We start from the raw sequence: 21,933 nt of genomic DNA, 5'->3' as shown, positions 1-21,933 counted from the left end.
TTATAAAATGAATTATCCCATGTTTTATCAGATGCAATTAGTTATTTCAAAGAATAAATTCTGAAAGTAAGAGATCATGAACTTTACAGGTAACACGGACATCAAACGTTATTTCAGGACGTAATTTGTGAACATATTAACATTTAGCGCACCATATATAACTCTATAATCTGTGCGTCATCGGTCGTGTGTTGCAAATTTAGGGCAAATCCTTTTTTCTTAGTAGTACAGCTATTGTGAGCTAAAAAAATTAATATTACACACACACACACACACACACACACACACACACACACACAGAGAGAGAGAGAGAGAAAAAATGTATAACTGACCAAATAAATTTGGGGGTGCTAATATGAAAGACACGATTGAAAACTCAAGTCACGCTAATACATTTAATTTACTCAGATGAAGTCGAATAATTGCTAATTTATGTTCTAAAAAAATTTTACCAACTGCAATTTATATAAACAGAATTGAAAAGAATTAAAAAATACTACTTAAAAAGATATCGTTATCACAGATGAGATGTAGGTCGTTTAAAATTCCTTATTTACGATCGATAAAGTTATACTACCTAACGTTAATATTCTTTATGCACAAAAAAAAATAAGGAATTTGTATTTTTGAAAGGAGAAGATTTTTTAAGAATATCTAAGAATATTTCCTTTTTCTATCGGGACCACCCTAACATACCCGTTAAATACCGATAAACGTTTCTCACCCGCAGCGTCTGACTCGCCCGTTACGACGTGTGCTTTTATACTCGAGATCTCCGGCGACCGGTACGCATCACGCAAAGCACTCCTTCGTTCTCTACCCTCTGACTTATTTCCAAAACCGACCGGTCTGAAAGTAAACAATTTTTTCACAGCTACGTACTGTGAGATTAGATCACCTGAATATTTTTTATTTGAATATTTCGAATATGGCGCGCGTATTTTTACAGCGTAATAATGACGCGTTTTTAAAAATTAAGCGAATTATGTTTGCGTATGAGTTCAATATTTATCGATGTCAACATAAGTTGAAACTATTTTTAACATCTCGTTATTAAAGTTTAATACATCGACTGGCTTTTCTGATGTCACGCGTGTTGAAATTATTTGTATCTTGTTTAAAGACACAAAATTACAAAAACGGTTAATAAAGAAGTTATGAAATGCACACCGAAAATAAGTTTCATTGAGAAAAAAAGTTCCGTTATATAAACTCATATTTATGGAAAAAAAAAAATTTTTTTAATAATAGCTTAAGGAGAGTGCCATTGCCCGTCAAAGAAACAAGGTCGATGCTGAAACCAGAAAATAAATTGAGTTCTTCTAAAGTCGGATTTATAGAAAGTTTCTATAAGTTATGCGAGTAGAAAGGTTTTGTAAACGAAAAGGGATCTTATAAGAAATCGAATAAGAAATGTTAGCGTATAGAAACCTAAGTGAAGATAAAGGTTAAAATACAACGGTTAGCAATTCGTAAGCAGATCGGTATTAAAAAGATAAGTGGAGGTATACGGGTGTGATATAATAAACGAATAGAGAATCACATCTACCGGTCGAATGGCTGATTTACACTTTTTATGAGTCATCGCTCATTCGAATGGTTTCATGTTATTCTCCATTCCTTTCTGTTCTCAGCAGATCTATTAACCTCGACACTACATCCTCGGTTGTCTGTTTATTTATCTGACAATCGTCTCCCGCTACAGTTTATAGATTTGTTGTAATTTTTCTCACTACAGGTGTAACAAAATTTTCCCGCTTCTGGTACGTTGTGTTTAATTATCTTAATCTTTATTCCTTATAACATTTATTTTTGTCATATTCCGTTACACTAGGAAGTAAAATAAAAATTTCACATTTCTCCTAACGATAACTCCGTTCCGTTCAGAATATCTTATTCTGGTTTACGACAAAATAGCGATGGTATCACCAAATCTAAACATTTTAACCTTTCTTAACAAATAGCTAGCTACTTAATAGATTGTGATCAATATGTGACGAGGACAGACTACATCTCTGTTATCATCATACTAGATTTCTTTCTCCTTCTGAAAAATTTCATGAGATAGTTTTCCCCTTTGTTAACCGATAAAAAAATCATTAAAATAAAATAAAAATCTATCTACGTAAATATATTTACTAAACGTTCATTTGATGAGAGGGTTTTGGATGCAAAAATTAAAATAAACTGACTAATATTTCATTTAATAAACCGTTTCGTTCGATAAAAAATAAAACACGAACCGGCCGGTTCGAGAAGCTTCTAACTACTACTTCTAAATATTTTATACAAAAATAAAAAAATTAAAATAACGCCTATTCTATTTTAAATTAAAATAAAAATCCTAAATATTTAATTCATAATTTATTAATAAATTCGAAATATTTGTATAATTAACCTTTACAGTTCGTGCCTGTGATTGTGTGTAAATATGACTCGTACGTACGAGCGCGCATAAATAATAAAACGTATTAGTTAAATATTTATCGATGTCAACAGTAAGTTAAAACTATTTTTAACATCTCATTATTAATGTTAATATTAATATATGTACATTAAGAAATTAGACCGGTCGGCCCGTGTTTATACATTGACGGTCCTGTGTTCTAAGCAAACATATAAGTTACACAGACCTTCATGAGTTACACGGGCCTCCATATTATTTTCTAAACGATATTCTCAAACGTCTGAAAAGGGAATAAATTTTTCTCGATTTTAATGAAATAATACTGAAGTATCTTGTTGCAACACAAATCTCTTTTTAGATTAATTTCAACAATTTTAAAAGTTTGTCATTAAGTATTTAAGCGTTTATAGAGTTTATAAATATATATATAAAACGAATGTTTTTATGTAATTACCTACGTCATAAAACACACACACACATATACACACACACACACACACACACACACACACACACACACACACACACACACACACACCACACACATATATACAATCGCACCTAAATAATAGCAGTCTGTTCTATAATTTACTGTGTATGTGTTTTTGTAATTTTATATTTATTATTAGAACAAGTAACTTAACAATAATTTAATAAAAATTACAATACTGATATAATTGCATAGTATATTTAATAATTATATTATTCAATATATATTTATTATAATACGATAATAATAAATAATCAATTGTTCGACTGATATCACAAGTAAGTTAGGGGGTAGAGATAAAAACCATATGACAACTTGAAATATAAGGGTATATTAGTACCGAATTATCAATCGGTAAAAATATATCTAAACAAAGATAATTACTGATTAATTACTAATTAAACATTAATTACTGAAACATTTCAGAATACTTAATTAGAATTTTCCTTCAGACGATAAAAAAAAAGTTAAAAAAATTCGTCTTAAGGCTTTTATACCCGTCATGGTGATTCATCTGAAGAAACAGATCTAATTCACTATTTTCGTAGAAAAAGTAATTTACATAAAAATTATCTACCGGTATAATTATCCGATAAACATTATCTCAAACCGTAACGGAATAAAAACTTTATTATGAAGGGAAACGGATTCGGTACCTAAAATTTTTCACGAGTATGCTGTAGTTTCAATTTCGCTTAAAAACAACGATCCGTGGTATGAATCAAATCAGTGAGATACGTCTACACCGTTTGCTGGTAAGTGAGGCATCGATAGTAGTACTTAAAAGTAACAATAGTAACAAAAATAATAGTAAGAATAGTAGTAGAATCGTTTATATCGTAACTACTGTGAAAAGAAAAAGGGTCGACGGTAAATAGCTGTAAGTTAAACGTATAAATTAGGTAACGGAAAACTATTGTTTGCACGCAAACAATGTCTTTAACAATTAGTGTTATATCGGTGTCGAATAGAATAAGAGTTAGCGTAAAAAATCGAGGTGATGCTTAACATACATAGATACCTGAGCGTGCCGAATAAAAAAAAAAAACCACCGCTCATAAACCCCTTGTTAAATGTCTTTTGAAAAGTCTGTTTATCGTAAAAATAAAATTTTGTAGGAGGATTTTGTAATTTCAAACGGCGGCTCGGGACGATCTAAAGCTATTTTCACCGTTTACGTTTAGATAACATTTATCGGCTTTGAGGATTCTGATCGTCCCTGAAATGATATTAATTATTTATCATCGATAAATGAAAAATAAATAAATATTATTATTATTATTATTATTATTACCGTCTACTTTTAATTTACGATAAGAGTGTAATAAATAAGAGTGTGAAATATTTGTTATTAATTAAATAAAAATATTTCATTAATTAATAGAAAGAATATAATCGTAAAAATAAAAAAAATGTAATCTTAATAAGTTCGTAAAAAATAAAAATTCAAACGTAAAAAATAAAATAAATACGAGCAGTTCGATCGGATCGTGTAGTGTTAAACCGACTCAGCACGTTTTGTAAACAAACAGATAATTCTTAAACGTCCGTGCGACACAAATAAATGAAAATTTAAAAAAAGAACTAATGAAATATTTTTTATGGCGATTAAGAGCTATTAAATTACAAAGGCCTAAATATTTAAAAAGAAAAAATTATCCGTTGTAATTAACGGTAAACGATTTTAAACCAAGTTTATTGAAATTTACAGAATCCACGTTGACGGGTATAGGAAATAAGTAATAATAAACTGAGGTTCATTACTGCATTTTAAATACTAGCGATACACAACATAAAAAAAAACAAAAATATATATTTGATGACAACGGTGAAAATTCAACTAAAAAATAAAATTTATCGGTTTTGAGATGCGGTTGCATTTTATGCGTATTTGTTTTATGCTTGTGCAAGCGTGCGGTGTTTTGCATCCGTATAGTCAGAATACAAATCGATCAGTACACGCGTACACACGAATTCATTAAAACATTATACAATTCAGAGTAAACTATAAACTATCAAATCTCAAAGGCGTACTATTTGTGGTTTATTCCGTGTTACGTTACTAAATTTTAACGTAATTTCATTATGTTCATCATAATATCATCATTATATCCAGCAACCGTAAAATAGCGAGTAATATTTCAGGTAGCATCAGAAATAGAAATGACGTTAAAGATATTTTAAGCCATACACAATGTAGTAGAAAGGTAGTAAAAATTAAAAAAAAAATTACTGAAATATAAAATTTCATTAATTAAACCTTCCAGACGCACACGAGCATGTATGTCCGTGCTTTATTCATAACTACAACAAATATTATTTTAAGAATGAATGTTAATGACTATGAGGTAACGTAACTAGGAGTATTACTAATTTGATTTACTCTAATGGCTACTGAATTTTTTATTATATTTAAAACGTGCAGTTAATGAAAAGCAGCCTAAATAAAAATCTTTATTGAGGCTACTCTATCATAAATTATTAAATTATAATAAATGTAATATTATTAAATTTTTGTATACGTTTTGTTTGTAATAAAAATTATTTATTATTATTATTTTATTGTAATTAAAATTATTAGTATAGCTAACCTAAATTCATTTTTTAACGCAGTACATCAGCATATGACTTATAGCAGCGATATTTATTAATTTAGATTTTTTTAAATAATGCTCTTTTAATGTTATAATTTAATTAAAATTGACAAGAGGATAGTCAGATTTCTTATTTATTTTTCTTCTATTTATGTATTTCTTAAAATCTGTAATACAACAAAACGTAAATAAAAATTTAATAAAAAAAAAATCTTCGGTCCTACTTTCAGATTTTCCATCTTGTATAACTAATAATAATTTATTGCACGTAAATTATTAATTGTCGTACGATGAAAATATTTATTTATCTTTTAAATCGATGTCGTTTCAAAATCAATTAAATATTTTCGGTAAAAAGTATTTTATTATAAATGCATTTTAATGTAGCGTGCGATTTAAATCTGTATCCTTCATTTTCCTTCGGATTCGATAATGCATGCGCGGTTCGTACTGCGTTTCGGTTTTTAGTGTTTACTCGATGTCATAAACAAAACACCGAATTTTATGTAAACGAAAAAAATATTATCGATTATCATTTATCGGACGCGATGATGAACTTTTTTACGGCCGCGATAATATATCAGTCGTCAAAAAGTTCATTATCGTTTACGAGCTTTTACGATCCGGCAATTTAATTCATTAAAACGAACGGATTGTTTTTTTTTTCGTCCGCTTATTAATTATATTTACCCGCGGATCGTTTACTGTGTTTATTATCGCGCGGTAGGGAAACGATAACAATCGGTGAGAAGTCAGTATATAAGGGAGAACGTACCTGGAGTGCTCATCGGTGTCTCCATAGTTAAAATAATTCCGACGACGATCGCGTTAACAATACCCGTCGATCGGTCGCAGTAAATTATTTAATTTTATAATCGACTATCAACATTTTAAACGATTAAAGTTGAAGATCATCGTCGCTGAACAGCGACTGGACACACCCAGCCGTCGGACATAGCCGTTCGAAAGCCGTGACATGAGTGCAAGCTCTATCGTGTTCTGTAACGCCTGTGCCGCTCTCAGGGTGTCCGGCGTGCGACGTACCGCCGGAGCATGCGCATCCGTGCCGACGCCATCTCCCGCCCGTATACCTAAACGAACGACTACCCTAGGCCTCTGTGATCGATCATCGTATCCTGCCCGCGTTTCTTACCTAAAATCACCTTTTACTCTTTAACCGATCCTCGTGTCAAAAGGTCTTACGACTACCGCGTTCGATTTAAGGAACGATCTGAATTTGAAATAGTAAAACCTTTACCCCTCGATTTCAAAAGATCGATAACACGACCCGTCCGAAATCGTATATAGTGATCTGACAAAAAATACAGCGATTAAGTCGTTTTGAATCGAACCAAAATACAAAAAAAAAAAAACAAAAAACGGGTCTAATCTAGGCTTTTCGATCTTACTTTATAATAAATAATAACGAAAGTAATTAGAAAAATCATTCTTAACGCCTTTTACTATTCTGCATCTACACCCTTTTGAACTTAATACTACCGCGAACCGACGACATCATCTCCCTCCGCTTGTTATGAACGGAGAATTTATAGTCGTGCAAGGTGAAGAAATTTTACTCGATTATAAACCTTTTATCAGGATGAAGAATCGGTCGTGGCCGTCATCACGCCTTCCGTTCTGAAAAACGAACTACATTACCCCGCCACTTCACGGTTAATACATCTCCACGGCAGAGTTATGCTTTATATAACAAACAGTAGTATCGGTACGGATAAGGTCTATATATGAAACGATAACCGTATAAGGCAAAAAAATATGAATTATAAGCGGTCGTACTTATCTACGAAACCCGCTATGATATGAATTCGTTTATTATTTATTTTATTTTCGTTTAAAAATGTTTAATAACAAGGATCGAAAAAGATCTTACTTCGATTTTCTACCCAACTAAAACTACAACTTAAATTATATCAAATGTACAAACAAAAGGAAGTCATTTTTTTAAAATTATATATTTTTTTCTTTTCTTAAGATTCAAACATTCGTTCGAATTTCAATTAAAAATCAAAATAATTCAGTTTAACGATCGTTTAAGTTATATCTTTGTCGATACGTTGTAATATTAATGATTTTCGTAAAACATAAAAGAATTTTTACAGATATACCAATAATTTTGTATTTAATAAGCCTATTTTCATTTTCACTGCTGTTCCTATTAATATTCTAACCTATAATAAATTTATAAAAATTATTTTTAGTCACAAATTTTTTTAAACTATTTTCTCCTTATATTTTGCATATCTATTCTCAATAAATTCTTAATCGTATTATTTAAAATAGCCGAATAAATTTAAAAGAAGAAGAAAAATCAAAAGTCGATGATATCATGACGGATTCAAAATGGACGTTGAGGTGAACGAAACAAATACACTCTCGCGTTCAGATCGTTTATTCCTTGTTTCTGTTTTTGTTTGTTCCAGTTTGTTTCTTATTTACTCTTATTCATTACTTTGTCGGGTAGAAGTTTCGTATTCTCTATTCTCATTAGGTCTGAATAATCGATTCATTAACTCTACTACCCGAATAGATAAGACGAACCCGCAGTAAACGATATTATGTTTAACGCAGAATATTTTTATATCTCAGATGAAGGATTGATTTTAGAACCGATGAGCTCATAGATGAAATAACTAATTTTAAAGCTAATTATTTTCTCGATTAATTTATTAGCGTCTATTTTATATTCATGTTTTTACACAGTTAAAAAATACCCTGTTTAGTACGTGTTTCAAGTCATTAAGACTTTAGAATGTTCAGTTACGGGTAAAATATTCCCTTCGAAGATATCCCACGTATGTTTTTGAGGGAAGTTTAAACATTAAGCAAGAAGGTTTAAAAGATAACAGCGATTTAAAAAAAAAGTTAATTTTTGTTCCTGAGAAATTAAAAAAAATGCTCGAATACTTACGTTGATATCAATTAGGAAGTGAAAATTTGAGAAAGAAACAGTTCGGATGTACGCTCTCACGTAATCGATTAAAAGAAAACTTAAGTGCGACTACATCTCATCGGTTCGGAATACATTTACAGAACGCTGTAAATTTTGATCGGATCATACATGGCATAAAGAAATTACAGTATCGGTTAATATTGCAGTAGATTTTGTTTTCATTCCTTAATTTTTTTATGAATGATGAAAATAATTTCTTTTTGCGAAGTCGTGTAAAAATTTGTAAACTTATCAGCGATAATACAATTGAATATCCTAAACGAATTCGTATTACGTATGGCTTTTCAAATTATTTTACAAATCGTTAGGGAAAAATTTTCGTGTTCATTTAATTTGCGTTAAAATATTTGTTCGTCTGTTACTAAAAGAAGAACATTCGATCTACCTACCTAAATATCTCTGAAAGGAAAATAAATATTATACTACATATATAGTTCCAACTCTGCGTTAACAAACTAAAACTTTTTTCACATAAGGAAAGTTAATAATAATAATAGGGCCTTTTTATACATTTTACAATAATAATTACCAACAAAAAAATACATAATTACTTACAAAATAATGTCATAATTTAAAAAAAAGTTCTGTCCTTGCTACAATAAAACAAAACGTTATGTAAAAATATGTTGAACTTCTCCTGAGAGAGTTTTTATCATTTACGGTGATCAAACGTATGTTGATTTGAGTTCACTAGTTTCCATTCCATCCGCTCACACTTTTCTCTCAATACACTTTATCTCCTACTTTTCTTAACCGATTAACCTTTCATTCATCCGCAAAATTATCCGCCCATCTTTAAGCTCATCTTACACTTCTGTATCCTTATTTAATCTATTACCCGAACACGGACTTCCCCATTACCTTATGTTACTTTCTAGTTCCACTAACTACTATTCCCTCCTAATACTTTGAAAAAAAAAATTATTTACGTTTAAAACCGTGTGTACAATTCGATATCAAAAACGACCCGCTTCAAAACCGACAAAAAATCGGGTATTCTATTTTTTTTCCTTTTATTAACGTGTAAAACTTTTCCTGATAATTTGTTCTATGAATATCGAATACGAATAAATCTATCTAGAAAAGAATATGATAATAAAGTTAGTATATATTTTTTATGACTTTTTACTGAACGGGTATGCGATTCTTGTTTCAGAAAAAAATTTAATAAACTATTACACGAATATATCGCAAATTTAAATAAAATTTTTAATGAATACAAATTCAGTTAATCTTGAAGGCGAATTGTCATGAAACGCTCTCGAATATTAGATCAAATCGACTAAATAACGACAAGTTGTGAGAAACTTATGAGATAAACATCATTTGAGACGCGTAATGTCTTTTTTTTCCGAACGTAGAATAATAAGTAATATTTCGAAATACCAGTAGAAAGATTGCAAAAAGTTGAGTAAAGATTTTGTTATTCAGAGAGTTCAATCGCCACGAAACCGTGCACTGTAAACTTAATTCTACATTTTTCTTTCGACAAATCTTTTACGATTCGTCATTTTAATTTCCTAGATAATATCGTATCTTTTGTTCTCAGGAAAACCACTAGTAACAGCAAATTTTAACCGCGTACAGTTAATGTAACTGCCTGTAATAAATTTATACTTCATATTTAAGAGTAATAATCTTTTATTCGGATCTATACAGTAATTTATTCGATATTTTTCACTTCAGTTAATCTGCCTTAATCCAACTAAAATTATGAGATCTAGTAATCGGTGAGGCCGCTTGCATGTCTCTGAAAATGAGATCCATCAAGCACTACCATAACGATCGAGTATAGATAAAGAAGCCGGATTAAAAATTTCTCCCTAAACGGGAAGCATGTCTTTACGTACCATGGAAGGCACCGCCCGTTAACGATCAAAAAGGTTTGAAAAACATAAAATTAAGGTCTACATACTTTTCTTTATTTTTCGAAAACTGCACGAATAAAATCGGTGGGAAAATACAGGTATAATTTTTGAGGAAACGTTTACATCATTCCTTTACTTTAAAAAACCGGTAGAGTCACCCGGGTAAAGTTTTTTAGGATCGTTACGGCTTCCCGATCAGATTTCTGAGGTCAGACCGCTCGACAGAAATTCATCAGAAAATACAAGATTGAAGATGTGGAACGTAGCAAATATGTTAAGAGAAAAGTAGAAAAAAAATGGAAAATCTCATCAAAAGTCCTGCTCCCGAGAATAAAAAAAATATGCAAACAAAATATTATAGTTGTTTGTGTCAATCCTTCCGAGAAAATTCTGGGAAAATCCCTTCGCATTATTCTGCCTTAATTGAAATTAGCAATTAGTGAGTTAATTTTCTTTATTCGTAAACGACCGATGATGTTTAAGATGTTTCTATGTACATTAAACAACGTTACTTGTTTGTACATCCAAATCACGAAGAATAAGTAGAATTAGAAATAAAAATGCATAAAATTCCATTATTTATTTAAAGGTATCATACTTTTATTGACACTACTAAATTGCACCTTAGTTGGATAAAGTAGTAACTTATACACCCTTAGGGGGTTTATTAAAGAAAGTGTAAGCTAATCAATTTTTTGCTCATAAAATAAATATTGTCAAGTAAACGCGTGTTTTCTTTTTGAAATCTAAATACACATATATATATATACGAGGTGCGACAATAAAGTAATGTGACTGATGTGGAAAAAAATGTTGCTTACCGTTTTAGTCATGTTTAGTGTTGTCTCCTTCAAAGTAGTTCCCCTCTGATTGCACGCACTTATTCCAGCGCTTCTGCCATTGATGGTAACATTTCTGGAACTCATCTTCTGTAATATCCTCCAAGACCCTCGTCACAGCTTTTTGGACATCTTGTGTTGTTTGAAAATGGTGTCCCTTGACCGCCATTTTGACTCTTGGAAATAGAAAAAAGTCGCACGGAGCGATATCTGGTGAATAAGGTGGCTGTGGTAGTATTGAAACTTGTTTTGAGGTTAAAAATTGCTGTACTGACAGAGCAGTATGGGATAGCGCATTATCGTGATGCAGAATCCAGTTATCAGCAATGTTGGCACGGACACGAGGAACTCGTTTACGAAGTCTTTCTAAAATTTCTTTGTAGAAATATTGGTTAACTGTTTGTCCAGGAGGCACCCACTCATTATGAACAATTCCCTTGGGATCGAAGAAGCACACAAGCATGCATTTCACTTTTGACTTTGACATGACTTTGACTTTGACTTTGACTTTGGCTTTTTTTGGTCTGGGTGATCCCTTTGAGCACCATTGCGAACTTTGGCGTTTTGTCTCTGGATCGTATTGAAAAAAACCAACCTTCATCACCAGTGATAACACGGCTCAACAAAACTGGATTGATTTCCGTTTGCTCTAACAGATCGGCTGCCACATTTTCCCGTGTCTGTCGCTGTTGTGTGAGATTTTTTGAGACCATTTTTGCACAAATCTTTCTCATACCAAGATCTTCAGTTAATATTAGACGAACCGTTTCTCGATCGATGTTGAGTTCTTCTGCAATCATTTTCACGGATAATCTTCGATCAGATCGTACGATTTCACCCACCCTGGTCAAGTTGACATCTGTTCGTGAGGTTGATGGTCGTCCACTGCGGTCTTCATCTTCAACATTCATTCTGCCTTCACTAAAAATTTTATGCCACCGAAAAACTTGAGCTCTTGACATAACCTCCTCCCCAAAAGCCTTCTGAAGCTTACCTTAAGTTGTCGTCGCGTTTTCACCCAATTTAACGCAAAAAGAAATGGCATACCGTTGCGCAATATTTTGCGGTTTCATTTCTGTGACGAGACACAAACACGTGTTCACTATAAGTAGCTTATAGACCAAGGTCAAAGATGGTGTGCCTACGCAAGCTGCAGGGTTGCCACATCTTGCAAAGAAAAATCAGTCTCCTTACTTTATTGTCGCACCTCCTATATATATATATATATATATATATATATAAAGAAAGAGAGATAGTGAGAGAGCTACATACATTCAGCCAATTTGAATAACAATTTTGTAAAAGAACCAGTTAGATTAGCGCGAAGGTTCCTGAATTAACACAAGATTACAAATAAAAGAATCTGCGGATGTGCATTCAGGTTTGGATTTGATTATACATTATTACTTTTCTTAATTGACACATAGGCAACGTTTTTACAATAGAACTGTTAGTTCATAGAATTTCCATTTACAAACTCTACATCGTGTTAGCTTTATTTTTCTTTCGCACGAATTGTGTAGTTAAAAATATACGTCTGTGAAGCACAACAAATAACTATGAATAAGTAAAGGTACCGACAACCACTGTTTTGAATATTTGATTGAAAAAGTTTCTTTACAACAGCGAGCGCGTTAGTGCGTAAACAGAATTAAATTTGACCCGACTACGACAAATTACCCTAATCCTCAATAATTGAAACCGATAAACATTAATCGACGAATAATACACGGTTACCCTAGCACATCACAGATTCCACCTCCCGTCATTTCGACTCGGAACTCTTCTGAATAATACGATACAGAAACGTTCAGGAAAATCATACCGATTTCAGCAATTTCCATCGGATCAGAATTCAGCGTCTTTTTAACCGATCACAAGAATGGAAACTTTTGACCGATCGGAAAACATAATATTTACCACCGATCACAGTACGGAAAGGAACTTACCGAATAGAATTCACTGATCCCACCGATCCCAATTCTCCATTTTTAACTGATAAAAACAGTGAATAATTCTGACCGGTCGCCAGGTATAACATTTTCACCGACCATAATAGATAACCCCCTTGAGGGTCGCGGTATTGTACGCTGTTAACACCATATCCCAAACCACCGCAAAACCTCGTTTTTTATCAGTTAAAAGGGCTTTCGCGCATACCTATGCAAAGTACAGAACGTTTCGTCCAACAACAATACGGATTTATCATGACAGTTATCGTATTACGTTTCCCGAAATAAAAGATGAAAATATTAAAACGTTCATCGTAATCCACAATTATAAAATAACCGACTGTAACTTCTAGCATACAGTACTACTTTAATTTAACAAATGAATCGATATTATTCTATGTATAATTATTTTATTATTATTTTTTATGTTAAGTAAAACAAAAATGTTAAGCTAAATCTAGTGTGTTAGAATTTAAATGATGTAATTATTTCTATTGTTTTATTTTATTTTATTCTTCTGCTTACATTTGCTAATTTTATGTTATTTTCTATGTTAAGTTAAATTAAAAACATATTTTTGAGCTCTATGCTAGAGCTTAATAAGGTTTTTGCTTTTTTAGCGAGGTCTATTCTGTTACAATTAAATATTTTTTTTAAATTAAGATAATAAAATTGCTTTTATCACTAAAATGGTAAATCTTTGGTATTTTGTGGAAGAAATACATAAATAATAATTTTGTAAATTTTCGAATTTACGAGGAAGAAAAGATACTTTATGGTAGGCGATAAGTTAACGTATACCGGTTTTTTTTTTGTTTTTTTTTTTGGTTCTCTAGTTAAAAGCGATTTTATTAATTACATAGGCTTTTTTGATTGGAATTTCTATTTTTCCTTTTAGCCCTCAGAAGTATCTAAAAATTAGGGTTCAGTGGAATGGAATATATATTTTTTATTTATCGTTTACAAAATGAACTTGTCCCTTTCTTCCTTTAGTGAATCATAAAAATCCTACCGGTATATGGCCTTACTCAGTTTCTGTCGTTTACCCGAAACGGAAATTTATCGCAAAAACGTAATCGGAGGTGAATGAACTTGCAATATTCATGTTTTACGCTCTGGATTGTCGGCATATTTACAATTTTACGATTACCGGAGCCCACAGGTTGTGAGCAAATGGTAAGAAAGCTGACACAGGATAACATTTAATAAAGTTTTATTAAGATAACACACTATAATTTCCCTTTTTGGATAAACGGAAAAAATAAAAGAAGTCATATTACTTTTCATTGATTACTACGTGACGCACTCGTAAACGTATTCTCTCACATACATGTACGAAATTATGGTTGGCTCCCTTAGTTAAGTTTTTTAAATACGTAGGCAGTTTTTAAGAACGAAAAAGTTTCTAAAATTTTGACCATCTAAAAGATAAACCAATAAAGCATGTGTTACTTGAGTAAAGAATATTAGAATTACTTGCAAGCTTTGGAAATTAAATAAACAATAAAATAGTTTTGTACACGATACATATACGTGAATTACAAGAAAATACAAAGTACAAGTAATTTTAAGAATCGTCAGAAAGCAGCGTCCATCGAACGTAAATAATTGTTATGAAAATGCGTCTTTATAACAAATTAAGTAATTTTGCTTTTGCAGGAGGTTCAGCGGTTACTATTCCATATGTAATAAACTAATACAATTTTTTATTAACAAAATTGCTGTGTAGTTTTTAAAAAACTTTATTAAATTTTGTTATTCAAATACAACATGAAACAATTTGAATACGTGAAATTTATATAAATTTGAAGGAAACTAGAGTAGTAGCTTATTTTCTATATGTTTAATAAAGAAAATGACGCCTTATTCAAATCCGTTCATTAACAACAAATTTAAGGCAAACAATTCATTTTGTGATTTCAATTTTATTTTTATCGTAATCTTTTCCATGTAATTAACTTATTATAATTCATTAGTTGATAACATTAATAAAATTATTCCATTTGAGATCGTTTGAAGTTGTTTATTTTTATTCCAGAGAAAATTAAAACTTGTTTTTTAATCTAAAGCGACTCACTTCAAGAATTTTTACTATCTTTGTTATTTATGAACGGATTTAAATAAATAAGGTTCATTTTCTTTGTCGTAAATGCTTAACATTTTTTATGATAACACACAACACGTTTAAATAAACCAAAGTTTGCAAAGTTATTAACAAATAAAACAATTACATAGCCGCCATTTTGGAATGGATGGAGAGATCAGGTTCATTATTTTTATACAATTAAACCTCTAGGTTCTTAGTAGCATACGAAAATTCAGGTTGATACAATTAACCATTCTAACAGACAGATTTTTATGTTAAAAATGCAAAATGGCGGATAACGCTTAATTTAAAGCGTTTTCGGACATAAGTTGATATAAATTTTTTTTCTTTAGTCGGATATGGATAACCATTTCCTGAATTCTAAAAACGGTTTTTATAAACAATCTGGACACAGAATTAGTGTATAATAGACTATTTATATCAATTTTCTCAGAATTAAATTCTCTACAAAGTTAACTAGAAATCTTTATTTATTTATTAATTTATTATTAATTAACTTAATAGTAGATAATTAATAGTAAAGTAGTTAATTAAAGTTAGTTAGTATAGTAGTTAATTAATAGTAGATATTAATATTATTAATAATTATTAATTTATTTATTTATTAATTAACAAATTATTTTATTCAAAATCGAGTGTATTTTCCGACAAAATGTTTTTCGTGTTTTATCCCGTTTTTCTTAAAACATAAATGAGATAGAAGTCTGGGACCACTTTTATTCAATTTCTTAGATCGAAAACCATAAGGTAGCACCAAATTTACCCCTCGATTTGTACCCCAAAAATTTAAGTACGGTTTAATTTCAGAGAGAGCGAAAGCAGGGCTAATGTTTCGCAAGCCGAATCTCGGGACCTGTTTTCTGACGTATGTTTATATGAAATTTTTTTCTTATTTTTGGCTATAGATTCATCTTCCGAGAGAATGCCGTGCAATTTGGAATCACTCTGTATCGGTTTATATGTGGAAAGACCCGTTCGCTTGCCCATTCATTCGTTAGTTTTGCGCAAAATAATTTACAAAATAACTTCGCTACGTGGGTTTTAACCGGCATCTCATGGTGAAGTGAATATAGAGAATCTTGAATGAAATTTTTGGCTTGATGTACACTGGATTTCAGTAAATCAGAAAATAAGTGAACAAGATTAATAATAAAAATTATTTATAACTTGTGTAATCGAGTCATTATATTAATAAATGTGCATTTTAATATGTTTAATTTCTTGTCCGAATAAACTTGGAAATGAGATCATAGGAAACGAGTAGAATCTATTTATAAAAGGAGTACGGAGTATAAAACTTAATAAAAGGTATGAATGTGTAACCTATTTATAAATACATTTGTAAGCACAAATTTAAAAGGCACAAATAACCATATAATACAAATTAAATTAATTTATATACATTTTTTTTATGCGCTTTATATCTATACATAACTTCCTGTAAAATAGTCTTTCCAGTTTATTTTCTAATTTACAGAAATCCGGTTTAAATTAAGCTAATATTTTATTTAAATTTCCATATACTCATTTCGTTTTATAATTTTTTTGTTTAATAGCTGAGAAAATTTGAACTTAAAAAGAAAGAGGAGTTAAACGTATAAGTAGAGTTAAAAGAGAAGGTAATTGTAAATTAAGAATAGATATCTACCCGGCACAACAGGTAGTCGTTACGGTTTTTATATTATGTTAATATTATTGTACATCGTGAATATAAACGGGTTTCTTCATCGCTCTATTATTTCAATTATGATTTCCGTATAAAGTACACTAGAAATTTTTAACAAGTAAAATCATTTTAAACATTAACTATAACGTAAATTGATGGAAATTCTTTGTAATATTAATTTTTTGTTCAGTTTAAAATCAAAACATTTTCTGCCTTTTTTTACTCGTTTTGTTAAAAGTCGAAATTTTTAAATTAATTTTCTTTATACAGATTTTCTGAGAAATTAATTATCGAAAAAATTTGTCGCTGTTTTGTATATTTATTCAGATTCAACCGAGTTAATTTCCACTACGACTAAAAAAAAACGTGTTATTAGACTCTAGTTTTCTGTTTTACAACAATTTTTTTCGAAAACGACTGAAAATCCAGTTCTGGGACCCACTTTAAAAAAAAATTCTTGTTAACCGAATATAATATGAAACTCTATTTTTGCTTCATTAATTGTTTGTACAGCCATGCGAGGGATTTTACGTACGATTCTGTATGAAATAAGCATGATGAGATGTAGAAGTTATCGTTAAAAAAAAAGAGTTTACGTTTATCCAATAAATATATGTGTTATTTCCTTTTCTAGATTTGGGTTAGTAGAAAATCGATCTATTTTAGGAATTAAGGAATAGCTCTGGATTCAAAACGTGTCTATTTTTTTTATATCTTTAAGTACTTCGAGACTTACTCTTAATAAAACTTCCCGATTTTGATGATCTTTTTTTGTTTTTTATGCAGAAAGAATCCCTTTTATCGGAGTTTTTTTAATAAAACCTAAAAATTTTAAACGAAAAATTATATGAAATATTTTTTTCTATTTTTTATAATAAATAAATATATATATTGATATATATATATCGGTAATAATATATATAGGCTGATTTCATTCCGATGTAAAAAGTATTTTTTGGGGAAAAAAATGAGCGGGAAAGTTTTGGGTAAACAAATTATGAACATCCTCGTTCCAGAAAGCCTTAGCTCATACTATTTGTATCGTTCTATTCGTACTTTCTTCTTTTTTTTCATTATGTCTCAGTTTTCTTGGCTTTGTATTTGTTGTAAAAGTTCTTATTACATACGGGCAGCGCGTCCTGTACGCACGGACATATTTTAAAATGAAAGTAAAACTAAGATTTAAAAAAATAATAATGGAAATTTTTTAAATCTGCAATAAAAATAATACTTTTTCAATTTTTAAAAGAATTCTGACGTTTTGAAATCGACGCGAAACTAAGGGTCAGTAAGTCGTCAGCTGTTTTAAAATTTGGCTCCCGACGTCTAGAATTTGAAATTTATATAAGAATAGAAAAATTATTATATTTTATTGATGCAATTTTAAGTTGGTTTTATTACTTGTTTTAAATTTACATAATTGTAATATTTTTACGTATTTTAAATGAAGGTCTAAAAGTGAGGTATAACGAGATAAATAGAAATTTAAGATTAAGAAAGAAACCGTTTTATACGGATATTAATAATTTTTAAAATTGAAATAATTAAAAAATATTTTTAATTATTACAAATGTTTCAGTTATTTTATTTTTTCAGAGGGAGTTTATAGAAATTATGGGCTATCTATAATTACGAAACAATTTAGTTTTATTTTAACGGTTATAAACGCGTATTACAGTTAAAATTATGTTAAATATTTCACTCAATTGCCGATAAGTTTGAACCTGAACGACTCGTTTCAAATATGATAATTCGAGTATGATATTTTGTTTCCCCCATCACTTTCACGTAATTTTGTAAGATTTTTTTTACGCTATTACAATATCGTCCCCAAAACGAGAAAAAACCCTATGATAACTTATTATCGTTAAAAAGATATATCTCTAACATAACACGAATAAACCTCCTTCAGAATAAGTATTTAACATTAAAACTATGAAAGAAACTATTATTTCTTATTTTCCAAATCGACCTTTTGTGGACAACGTCCACCAGATAACCAGTCGTTTTTCAAATGACGACTCCTCCGGTCCGAAACGATAATTTTTGAACGTCAAACTGTTCTTTACTATAATTTTCATGGGATAAATCGGAAAATATGTGTAGTGATTTAAAATAACCGATATTTAATAGGAGTTGGAGGTTAAATGTAAAAATGCGATTAATGAAGAACCTATTCTTCGATACCTCACCTTACAACTCATGAAAATAAAAAAGATATATCGTCTTTTTACACAGACGGCGTTACTATCGCTTCTGCGTGAAACATCAACATATAATCAGTCTATATGTCACAAATTCATACAATTTATTGATATTTAGAAAGTTTTGTGTTAATATACCTAAAAAAAAAAAAAACAATACAATAAAGAACTAATTCGTGAATACGCACAGGTTATTTCTATATCAATATTTATAAAAATATATGTTTACATTTATAAAAAAATTTCTTTGTATGTGCGTATTTAAGCTGTGTTCAAATCAAGTAAATCCTTGATATTCTCAAGGGAGTTGTTATTACAGTTTTTTGGCACTACTCTCTTCGTAACGATTGCACATAGTTATATTTACGGTGTGTGGCGAGGTGTAAATAAACATTTTATGAAAAAAAACGTATTAATAGTGAACTATGCGCAGAGAAATATGTTTTCAAAATAAACCTATATACTAAAAGATTGATGCATATGTAACTACTCCGAGCTAGACGAGCTACAATAAAACAATTAGTAAACTAAAATTAAAAAAAAAGAAATTCTTTAAGGAAAAAAATAATGCTATCTCCATTTAACTATTATGTAAACCGACATATTAAAAGCTAATGTATATAGTAAAATTAAAAAGTTCATCTTTTTAAAAAGCATGTGATATATAAAATGCGGTACACTGACGGATGTAAAAAAAAGTACATGAGCATTTTCTTTAAAACAAGTATTCTAAATTTTAATACAAAATGGAGTTGGTCTACGAAGTTGTAAACTAGTACTTATATTCAGCGTAGATAATTTTTAAAACTTCGCTCACCATTAATTATCGCTCATTGCCATATTTTCCTACGGTTTCTTCTGTATCAAAATATTATTTTTTTTAACGTACTTCCCTTTGCGCCGGTTTTGTATCGATATTAAATACTAAAAGGTAACGCAACATCGGTAAAGCAAAATACAATTTCCTCGTCGCATTAATTTCTTTTCAGACTCAAATTCCTACTCGATCGTGTTCAAAATCTTTATGTAAAAATGAGATTGCGAGGCGACGCAAAATTTTCGTCATATAATCGCTTCGTGTGACACGACAAAACCGAATAGATTTGTACAAAAATTAATGATTTATTTTATATATCGGATCGACTTTATCCTGACGCACAAAGCGATTATATTTATATAACTACAGTATCGCACTGTGTTTCGATACAAATATTTTAACGTAACTGAAAGGTCGATCTGTAAGAAAAGGCTTTGTCGCAATAATTATATCTTGTTTTACTGGTAGTACAATGCATACAGTAAATCGAATTCTTAATTATATATAAAGCGTGATGCGACGCTGAGCAGACAGTGATGGAGGGGGTTATCGAGAGAGTGAGTCGGCCAATTTCAGCAGAACCCCCTAATGGATAAACGTTGTTGTCGGACCGAACTGCTGTGCGGTTGACTCCTCGCATCCTGACAAACGCGACACTATTTCGACTTTCAGTCTGGAAAAATAAACGCGTGAGAACTAATAAGCACAAAGAATCAATCCCAGAAATATGCGTTCAAAGAATTCAATTTTTTTCAAAATCGCATACGTTTTGTTACACAGATATTAAAAATAATCGATACGGAAACTCGGTCTAAATCGAACTAACGAAAATTTAATGTAACATGTTCTTAGCGAACTTGTTTCGCTAAGAATTTATCATAGGCATATGAAACGCCCCGATACTCGAGTGGATTACATAATGTATATACTTTTTTCCAAAAGAATAAATAATTAAATAAACAACATTATAACAAGGTAGCAAGTCTTACAGAAAAAAATGTTTAACATACGCGGTTAGCAGTTCGTGAACTGGATAGCTTTCCGGTGCCTAACACGATATCGTTTATTCTTTGTCTTATTCTATTCTTATGCTATTCTTACCCCGGGTAAACTATAAAACGATCTGAGCATCTCACTGAATTCCCGATATCGTTTAAAACCTACGGATGTCGAAATCGTTTAACAAATTATATCTACTAACCGGTTTACCCTGGTGCACCGGTTAGTTCTTGTTTATTTGCGGTAAATGGTCCTGGAGAAAATCATCCTTAGTACAAAAATTAATTTAAATCCAATTCGTTTTAAGTCTTTTATTACACGACTGCCCAAAAAGGAGTGTAATGTATTTAGGGTATATGAATGTATGTTTGTTCCACTGTAGCAGCTCAGCGACCGAACCGATTTAGATCAATGACACCGCGTCGGAATCCTTACGTTATCGAGAGTATCATAGGCTATATATATAAATGTAGCAGTGGGGATTTTCTGGATGAAGCACAAACTTTAATGAATTGTGAACTGCGAGCCTCTATCACTGTGTTACCTGGTTTGAAGTTAATGATTGAAATCGATCGAATGAATAGTATTACAAAAATAATAGAATTAAATTTACGTTAAATAAAATAATATTAAGTAAATTTAAAAAATACCTGTTAAATAAAACTTTCTATTAAATAATAATGGGCTTCCCGTGGGGGCTGCGTGTAAGGCAGTGGTGAAGTAATTCAGACATCTCGTGCGAGGCTACACCAATCATCAGCGTCAATTGGTAACAAACGAGGTGCCCCTGGCGCGCTGTTTTAGGAGATGCAATGAGGTGATCTTATAATATCTCTTCAAACTGTCGTCTGATTTTCAACATTCAAACGGGTATTTTTTTGTAGGTTAAAGGCTAACTTTTACATGCATCAGGTACACTCTCGATCTAACAGATCACGGTTATTTGTAAATGTAGTTATATCTTCGCAACCGATCTTCCGATTTTCAAAATTCAAACGGGGTATTTGCTAGTATAATGC

The 21,933-nt window shown here is 30.7% G+C and overlaps 1 protein-coding gene across 8 annotated transcripts in view; it reads right to left on the bottom strand.

The window, feature by feature from the left end:
* Positions 1 to 21,933, bottom strand: part of Ca-alpha1D (Ca[2+]-channel protein alpha[[1]] subunit D) — a 659,257-nt gene that overhangs the window by 523,388 nt on the left and 113,936 nt on the right. For 7 of the 8 annotated variants that reach the window (XR_012756106.1, XM_075363216.1, XM_075363221.1 and 4 more), the window contains exon 1: positions 6,267 to 6,479. The exons of the other annotated variant lie outside the window; for it this stretch is intronic. Coding sequence is in view for 6 of the 7 variants with exons in the window: in XM_075363216.1 (XP_075219331.1) it covers positions 6,267 to 6,291 (25 nt within the window). In the remaining variant the exon portion in view is untranslated. Of the gene's footprint in view, positions 1 to 6,266; positions 6,480 to 21,933 lie in introns of those variants that run through there. 8 annotated transcript variants of the gene reach the window in all.

Source organism: Lycorma delicatula, chromosome 4 (assembly GCF_047948215.1).
Source record: "Lycorma delicatula isolate Av1 chromosome 4, ASM4794821v1, whole genome shotgun sequence".
NCBI classification, from domain to species: domain Eukaryota; kingdom Metazoa; phylum Arthropoda; class Insecta; order Hemiptera; family Fulgoridae; genus Lycorma; species Lycorma delicatula.
This window is presented reverse-complemented; position numbering and strand designations above follow the sequence as displayed.